The 10,053-nt window shown below is 34.3% G+C and overlaps 1 protein-coding gene across 1 annotated transcript; it reads right to left on the reverse strand.

The window, feature by feature from the left end:
• Window positions 1-971: 971 nt before the first annotated feature.
• Window positions 972-8,919, reverse strand: LOC126971152 (cilium assembly protein DZIP1). Its single transcript, XM_050817303.1, has 9 exons — window positions 8,656-8,919; window positions 8,050-8,117; window positions 7,194-7,361; window positions 4,761-5,510; window positions 4,422-4,679; window positions 3,924-4,297; window positions 3,660-3,810; window positions 2,691-3,565; window positions 972-2,249 (listed from the first exon to the last, which is right to left on the reverse strand). Exons 1-9 carry the CDS (start codon window positions 8,768-8,770, stop codon window positions 1,901-1,903), a joined length of 3,108 nt encoding a protein of 1,035 aa, XP_050673260.1. The 5' UTR covers window positions 8,771-8,919; the 3' UTR covers window positions 972-1,900.
• Between the last annotated feature and the right edge of the window lie 1,134 nt (window positions 8,920-10,053).

The following is a 10,053-nucleotide window of genomic DNA, read 5'->3' on the forward strand; positions in this document are numbered from 1 at the left end:
AATCGAGCCACTGCAACCGACAAAGGTATTCGGAAGTGGTTTGATGAACTTATAAGCCATTTAGAAGAAATGAATGCAAGTGATATTTTAACTAATCCAGACCATCCATTTATGGTGACAAAACCAAATTTACATATTATGTTCAAAGACTAGAAAATTGTATTACGAGGATATAAAAACTTCTACAATATTGTAAAAGATAAAGAAGCTGTAACTGTCCTTGTATTTATATCGGCTATTGGAAAATTTTTGCCTCCTTGTAGACTACACAATTATAACATGTAAGACTACCAAGAGATGTTTGTATGTATGTATGCCTGCCAGTATACCTGCTGGAAGGTTGTCGAGAAAGTCAGAAACTGGTTGGATGAAATCTGATATATTGAAAGATAATATTGTTGAAGGTTTGAACAACGGGTGGAAGAACAAAACATACAAAAACTAGTTCTCTTTTTTTGGTAATATTAATATGGTATTATCCAATATGAACTTTCACAAAATGCGACACATTTGATACAGCCTGCTGATGTAAGTGTATTCGTGTTAACCTTTGAGGGCAGGATGGAAAAATTCATTGCACGAATGGACAACTTAACCTGAAATTATGAATAGTGTCCTTTCGAAAATAACATTTTTCCATTACTTAAAAAAGTCTTACAGAAACTGACTGAAAAAGAGAGGCTGACTAAAGGGTAAGACACGGCTGACTTGTGGAGAAATGAGGCCGACTACTGGTGAAAATTGCAATTTTTTGTTAAATACTGATTTTATCTATAATTCTATTAAAAATATAATTAATTGTTAGTTTCTTTAGTAAATTGAATAAAGGTTTCTTTCGGTGAATAGTGGTTGTTTTTATTCATAGTACTCAATATTCAAAATACAGTGGAATCAAATTTTAATCCTTACTAAAAGGCTGACTACTGGTTGTTTTACCCTATCTACATACGTTCAAATACAAACACAGTGTGTAATTTGTGACTTATGTTTACTTGCAACTCGTACAGTTAAATTATGAATCAGACAATTTTTTGTGACGACAATATGAACCGAGTTGTAACCACGGTATATACAATACAAGCGGAAGTGTAATATAAAACATGGAAGCATTGCTGACACTTAAAAATATGACAAATAAACCATACTATACTGGGCACGGCTTACAAACTGTACCGGCACTACTAAGCCATACATTATTTGATCGCGTTCCAGAACTGCCACTGGGGTTATCGAAACAGAATCATTGACATAAAAGAGTTTTGATATATTTCATACTTATCGATGACGATGTCGATGAATTGAGATCAAGACTGGCATTTGAACTATTTGAAGGTAAAACTCAGTTTAAGAGTGATTAGTGAAATCGGGGCTGAGTGACGGTTCGTAATTATGTGACGACCCCGTTCCAACCTGCGGGGTTAATATAATTACTATTCATCAAGCACAGTAAACTTTATTTATTATTACCCCGGCAACACTTCATTGTGGTTCATTGTTATACTATGATGAGTATTTTAGTATTTGATTTGGACTATGACTATTTTCTTACCTTCCCTCAAATGCAAGTATAATTAAAATAATATACTACTGTATTTAGGGTACCTAACCATCTATTATGTGGAAGGCTTTTTAGCACAGGATGCCGGCTAGGAGGGTACAACAGCGGCGCCTTTATCCCTGCCGCCAGGCAGTCGTGCGTCTTTCTGTTTGAAGGGCGCCGTAGCTAGTGAAATTACTGGGCTAACGAGACTTAACATCTTATGTCTCAAAGTGACGAGTACAATATCAGTACTGCTCAGAATTTGTGGATTGTCAAGAATCCTTGGCAGTACTGGATTTTTTATCATAAGAAAATACATTTTTATCATTTAAAGTTCATGAAAATCAATTGCTATCAATGCTAAAACTTATCGTCATTCAAGAGTTCGGATAGGTCTATATCGCTGTCATCTCTTTCCGAATGTTTTCCAGCGTTTTTAAAAGCATTCCGAGGTACAACCGGTGCTGATGCTGCTGGTAAGTTTTCACTTTCATCAAGTATTGAGCTGCCTAAACTTGTGTTACTACCCCCCAAACTTGTCCGCGCCATTGGCGTAGGTAAGACATTGACACTGCCTGCCAAAGCTGTTGATGTCAGAGACCTTCTTGCCATTTGTGACTCAATGATTTCTTTTAATTCTGCTACTTTGGGATGAGCGCGTGGTGCAACATCAATATTTGCCTTTTCCTTATGGTTCTCATTTTCTATGCTGGAAAAAATATTTTCTTCTTTAACTCAAGTAAGTTAGTTGTAAACCTTTGAATATTTTTTGCAACACGTTCCATAGTTTGTTATTGTATAAACATTATGTTAATGATGATGATATGATTTGATACGTATTTCAAATAGAGACAGTGAGTTTCTTACCACTGAGAAGAATCTTATCTTTTTTCGAAATGGTGATAAAATAATAAAATAAATAAAAGAGCGTACACCTATATAAAAGGCCGGCAACGCTCCTGTACGTTATTATATTGATTGTACCTCACATGCTCGGTGAATGCTATTATAAGTATACCGGCACTATTCTAAGACTTAATAGTTATAATAATCTACACTTAAAAAGCCATGGATAATATGTAGTTAAGTGACTATTGTGTGTTTGTAATACACAGACAGAAAATATAAAAAAAGAACAGCTATAGTTTACCTTGAAATATCCCATTCTTCCGTATCTAGATTTATTAAGCCTAAGGTATATTTTTCATTGGCATCGTCGCTTTTCTCAGTTAAGCTTTGAGATGGGGTTACGCTTGCAGACTTCATTTGAATCGCGTCCATATCAAACAGGACTTTTTTCTTATTTAGCGAAGATGTAGAAGAAGCCAATTTCAGGACTCCTTTAGTTTGTTTTGGATTGTAGATATTTTCTTCGGAATAAGCTTTTCTAGGTGAAGTGTTTGGTAACGATTCTACTTCATCATAGCTGCTGTCTTTATGATGATTATTTTGTTGAAAGTCTGTATTTATTTTCTGTGTAGTAAAATCATCAAGACTGGTAATAATAGTATCATTACTTGTTATGGGTTTATCATCTTTTTTAGGTATTGGAGAATGTAATGTTTGTCCGATTGATTTACTTGGTTTGTTGACCACCGCATCACACTCAAGTTCTGAGTCGTATCCGTTTGGTAGATATTCTGTGCTTGCAGATTTTTTTGTCGGCTTTTCAATAATCTTTTTATTCGATGGAATTTTCCTATTCTTTGTTTTATTCTCATATTTTCGGTCAGAATCATTAATTTCGTGTGCTTTTGGACTTGAAACAACCGATTCTGGAGGCATCGTTGATTTCGTAGTAGTGTTTCTAGTGTTATTGTACATAAATTTATTCTCTTTATGAGATTTAACTAATTGCAAAGCTTTGGTTTTAACGTTTGATAAAACTGACGAAATCGTCTTATTGTTTTTCTTTGGTGACAAATTACTGCTTTGAGTTACATCAGTGCTATAATATGAATTTGCTGCCTTATTGTCTAAATGTGCAATTATTGAATGCCTTATTTTTTCCCGTGACACACATTTCTAAAACAAATAATAGATTTATAAATGTATAAATAAAATTAATCAAAAAAGAGGCCACTAACCTAATTTATAATTTACTTATGTCATTAAATACCTTTTCCTTTATTTCTTGCTTTTCTTGCAAGATAGCGCGCTGTTTTACGAAATTACTTCTCGGCAAACACTTTCTTAAAGGATCAACCCCAAGTTGAACTAAGCGTGTGTTTACTTCTTCTGTTATTTTAGCCCTTATAATTTTAACGGGGCTGAAATGGACAAATATTATATAATTAATTTTAACCGGTTACGAAAACAATGTTCAATATTTATAAACAACGTTAAACTTTGTAAAGGAACGCATAAGGAACGTATCTCAAACCTCATGGGCATGGTCATATTTTCGCTTTTTGTTTCTTGTTTCAATTTTATTTTCTTCTCTTTCTTTTCCCCTTTCCTCACTGGTAGTCTGACATTGTTAACGCGTTGATTATCTTGCACATTCTTATTTTTTGTATTATTTTCACGGATTGCATATTGTCTTGACGACATACCATTATAGCCGGGTGTTTGTGGTTTAATAATTTTCTCATCTACACTTGACAAATCAGAAGTACTTGATTGGTCAAGGAGTTCCTGTGCTTTTTTTTGAAGTTTTTCGAGGGTACTATATCGATTAGATGTTTCGATGTTTTTTATACTTATTTCGTTAGTATCCCTTAAAGATTTGCTCTGATTTTGCAATTGCTTTCCAAGCTGAAATGGTAGGTAAACATATAAATTAATATTTACTTAATTGTACTTAAAATCATTAATTATATTACGTACTCCTCTTTATTTTAAAAATTATTGTTGAAAATAATATATCTAGGCTCAGTACCTTACTTTTATCACTTTCTGAAATATTTGATTGGGCATTGGAATGGGTTTGGTTTACTAATTTATGTAGTTGAGTAAATTTTTCTTTTTCCGCACCTGCGATAGCTTTATATTTTTCAACTTCCTTTTCCATATCATTCAATTTTTGCATTAAAGTTTTACATTGATTTGACTGTTCTTCTAGTCGTTGAACCCAATGGGATATTTGAATTTCGATTTCTCTTTTTTTCTCTACCTCTATTTCCTCTTTTTGCGATTTCTACAAAAAATATAACTGTAAGTGTAAGTCTACTAGTACAGGTACATAAATAATATTTTAAAGTTAATAAAGAAATAATACCGAATTTTCAATATACTGTTTTAACAAATTTATTTCAACACCCTGTTGTTTGATGGTCTGTTGTAGTTGGTCAATTTCTTTATTAGTACTTTTATTTATGACTTGATTTTGTTTGTCTTCATTTGATTTTATGATATTCGTTATTTGGTTTCGTAGCAGGGAAATTTCGTTGTTGTACTTTTCAAATTCTTCTTTTTTCCATTGTTCGATTTTACTTAAAATAAAATCTTCATCACTAGTACAGCAAACCTCGGCATCTTTCATTATTTTTGTGTCAATACTTTTGCTGACTGCGGTTTCATTATTTGTTGCCCCTTCTGGTGTACCTTTAATGGAATTATGCGAACCCAAAATTAGTGATTCCATCTCCTTTAATTTAATTTTTAAATTTTCAACTTCCTCGTTTAATTTACTGTCTTCTTCATTAATAGGTGGATCCTTGTTTGGTATTTTTTCACTTTGATTATTCTCATTAATATTTGGATGTCGTCTTGCGATATGGCTCTTCAAATACAGTTGATTTAAGAATACTTTATCACAAACATTACATTTATTGTAATTTAATGCGTCTAAATGGGGTGCCGACGGAAACAAATCGGTTTGGTTCTTAATTGTATTTAATAATAAAGTGGCTATGTTTTCATTGTGATATGGCAACAAATTTTGCGAGGAATGTCTTGTAGATCTTTTTTTGAGCCGCCTATTTTCTTCTTCCTTTTCTCTTAAATTTCTCTTAGTTGCATCTAATTCCTAGGAAAGGTATCAATATAAATATATATACAGCTGCCGATACTGTGAGAACTACACTCATTTATAAATATCATTTATTACACAGATAGATTATATACTGAACATTAAAATAGCTTAGGACGGAGGGAAAAGGAATTTATCACTGACAGTTATTTATTTATATACCTTTCACTGATAATAATTAATACTTTCTTAAAAGAACTAATTCTTTCAAATGTTTACGTTGAAAGTCAGCGCATATAAAAATACACCACCACCCTAACTCAAGGTAGACATAGTTTTAAAAATGCGCTGTAACCATTCTATAATAACTTTAATATAAAGCCACTTTGAGACTTATACTCATCTTCCAACCTAGGTTGGAAGTTGAGAACTATATGTGTCATCTTCCCATCTGTGCCAGGTTGGATAGTGGGAATACATTATCGTAACTATTTTTGTTCCCAATTTCCAAACTGTCATTGACATACAGTGGCTGGCAAAATAAACATAAGTATTTCATTTAGAAGAGAATTATTAAGAATAAGACAAATATAATGACTTCGGAAAAAAAACAAACTTAGAAGTGTTTTTAATTATAGTTTTCTTGCTATTTAACAATAGGTTATTAGCGCTAAATGTGGTACCAAAGCTGCGCCTTTTCTGTCTCGAAGAAGTAATGTGCAAGAGTTATTGTGGTTAGCTTTGGAAGGTGTGACTAAAAGACTATCTAAGTCCATATAAATATAATAACTTATAAGGAAATAACTGCGCTAATAAGACTACTGAATACAAAACTTTATGAACGTTGCGGGCCTCGAACCCGCGACCTCGCGATCCGTGCGAGCGCTCTTTTCGTTTTCTTTCTTTTTCCTAGTTAAACAAAGCATATAAGATTCTATAAATGAAACGTCACTTGAACAGTTGCCTCAGTCGGAAAGAGCACTCGCACGGAACGCGAGAAGTCGCGGGTTAGAATCCCGCATCGTTAAAAAAATTTTGTTTTCAGTTTCATTTGTGTTTTGTTCCCAGAAGTTAGGGTTATTACTTTAAAAACATAACAAATTGTTAAGACTTGATATCAAAATGAAGAGCGCAATTGCGAGAATTTTGGGTTCAATCAAAAATACTGAGCGCCTAGTTTGCTCATAGACGCCCTTATAGGCGTCTATGAGCAAACGCTTTTACGATACCACAATTGAAACACAGATTTTATGTAACTCGATAGTAAACGCGTCTAACGGTAGTCCTTTTACTAGTTTAAAAGGAGCTTTTAAAACTGCCTATATCTATCCATAGTTTTGTCCAATATAGTTATAGTCCAATGCTATCTGTCGATAGGTTATTGAAATGTATCTACTTAAGCGTAAAAGGATATATGTATTATAAACCTCTACAAAGTCAAACTAAGGATAGATAGGTTATTGAAAACGACCGATAGATGAGCGCCTTACGACACATTTTACTCTTGACTACCAAGGCGCAGATCACAGTTGAGAAACATTTGTTGTAAATTTGATATATATATATATATCTATATATGTATATATATTATAATGCCCTAAGAGCATTGGAACATAGTCTCGACAGAGCTTTTCATAGTAGTATAATTGAAGATCATAGTTTGACTTGACGAACAAGTTGTGGGTGCAATTATATCGGGGAAAATTGATGAGATTCTCATATAACATTTTCTAACATTACCTTGACCAATGCTGTTACTTCATCGCGTAATACATGGACGCTTCTGTCGAGGTAATGTCGACAAAATTGTTGATATTCCACCGCCAGCTGAGCCAAGCGAAATATTTTTACAAATCCCTCATCGAGAATTCGTACATCAAACTCTGACTCCAAGACACAATCTAAAATCTATGAAAACAACAGTAAATTGAAATGTAACCACTCAGATGGAATCCAACTTACAACAACATTAAATTTGAAAACAATTTTTTTATGAACGATGCGGGACTCGAACCCACGACCTCTCGCGTTCCGTGCGAGTGCTCTTCCAACTGAGCTAACCGTGCGAGTGACGTAACGTCATAAAATCTTTTAAGCTTTGTTCAACTCTCAGGTTCAGTCCCGCATCGTTCATAAGGAAGGTTATCACTTTAAAAATATAACAAATTACAACAACTCGTTAGTTGTTGTCAAGTTACGTCAGTTGGTGCTGGGGCTGCTGCTTCGACTGCCGAAGACGGCAAGCGTCGCATATATGTTGGTCTCAGTGAGTCATACATCTTTGTGCCGTTTGGTGTCGAGACACTTGGGCCCATAGGCGCAGAGAATGTTCAAAATACTATCTTCGCGCCTCAATAAGTCTACTGGAAACCCAAGCGCTGGCAGCTATCTCGGTCAACGGATCAGCCTAGCTAATACGGAAATGCTGCCAGTATTTTAGGTACGCTTCCACGTAATGATAGTTTTAATTTAATGTAGTCATTATTATGACTTGTAAAAAATATTATTTATTTAATTCTCTTAAAAATTTAAAATGATTGCAAATTCAAATATATAATAGAGCATACAGCTAAAATGTGAATAAAATTATACTCACTTCATTCAAATATTGTTCAATTAATACAAATTTTCTTTCTCTTATCAAACTATCTATGTCAACCAGACCTGCAAAATAAATTTATTTTACGCTACATCATCATCATCAGACGGAAGACGTCCACTGCTGGACAAAGGCCTCCCCCATAGATTTCCACGACGATCGGTCCTGCGCTGACCTCATCCAACGTATTCCGGCGATCTTGACCAGATCGTCGGTCCATCTTGTGAGGGGCCTACCAACACTGCGTCTTCCGGTACGTGGTCGCCATTCGAGGACTGTACTGCCCCAACAATTTTACGGTTATGCACATGAAATTAAGTAGCTTAAAATATCAGTAGAATATAATATGAAATATCTCTCAATTATTTTTGACTAGCTGACCTGGCAAACGTTGTTTTGCCATATAAATTATATATATGAACCTTCCTTGAGCTTCAACGAATCTATTACAAAAGATTTCATTGAGATCGGTGGAATAGTTTAGGAGTTATTAAGGAACATACAAACATACATTCTCTTTTATATATATAAAGATAGTTTACCAATAATAATAAAAATATGTTACCAATATCTAGGTATAAAGAATTGATGCGAGGAACTTACGGATTTTATTCCATTCAATGTGGACACGTGGCCTGTGTGAATTAAAGGCAAATCCAGCCTCTTCAGCTAATTTAGGAAAGTTGTGATACAATTCAAAGGACGCCTTGCAGGCCATGCTTTTATCCTGTAATAGGCACTATATTCACCAGAAACATTGAGAAAGTGCGTCTTCACATGTGTTGATTCATTTCTTTAAAGCTGCCTAGTTGAGCGAATATATTAAATTATACTTATTTAAGATAGTTTTTATAAAACGTAGATCAACATTACAATTATATACAAAAACAAGAAAATAGAACGTGAAAGTTGACATACCGAATTGTTTGGACACAAAATGGTTGCTAGGTAACGCCCTCTATCTATGTTTCTACTTTCTAGCCAATACTTGTACTAGCACATACAGTGAACCTAATATTAGAATATTAGTGAACACATCTTAATATATCACATCGCAATACAACGAGCTGACCCAGCAAACGTTGTATTGCCGATATTAAAATCGCGATACAAAAGTAACTGTTCATCGTAGATGGGTGAAAATTTGAAGTTGTATGTATTTTTTAATGCTGACTCATAATCAAAATTTAAAAAAAAATGTAAAAAATATTTTAAAAAAAATTGGCGTGGACCATCCTTAACGTTTAGGGGGATGAAAAATGTTGGAGAGGATGTTGTCCGATTCTCAGACCTACCCAATATGCACTCAAAAGTTTCGAAGGAGTTTAACTACAAACACCACGACATGAGAATTTTATATATTAGATTTCTTTTGTGCGTCTGTTGTAACTGAACTCCTCCGAAACAGCTGGACCGATTTTAATGAAACTTTCTCTGTGTCTTCAGGTGGATTCGAGAATGGTTTGGATTCACAATTGAACTACCTCGGCTCGACCGATTTTGATGATTTTTTTGTGTGTTCCAGTGAATTGGAGATTGGCTTACATTCTCAATTCCGTCCATATAATGTAATTCTCCTGCTTATGTGTATGTTAGTAAACACCTCCTAACGGCTGTACCGATTTTTCAAATTTAAGAAGTGTGTACACGACAACGACTGTCGGGTAAACTATTATATATAATATGGGAGCATTTCTGACGCTTTAAAATTGCGCAACAAAAACTATCCCGTAGTGGGCTGGGCTTACAAATTGTATCGGCTCGCGGATCACTTCGAACTTCGATTAGGCGAGTTAGTAGGATCAGACATAAAACCGGATGTAACAACGATTTAAAAAACAATTAAGTGTTATAAATTTCTCGCTTAAAACAGTGATATTAACAACATTGTTTTATATGTATTCACTATCACACATTCTTTGCCAATGCTCATCGCATACCACAACGGCGCCTATTTCTGCCGTGAAGCAGTAATGTGTAAGCATTATTGTGTTAAGGTGA

Source organism: Leptidea sinapis, chromosome 23 (genome assembly GCF_905404315.1).
Source record: "Leptidea sinapis chromosome 23, ilLepSina1.1, whole genome shotgun sequence".
Classification (NCBI taxonomy): domain Eukaryota; kingdom Metazoa; phylum Arthropoda; class Insecta; order Lepidoptera; family Pieridae; genus Leptidea; species Leptidea sinapis.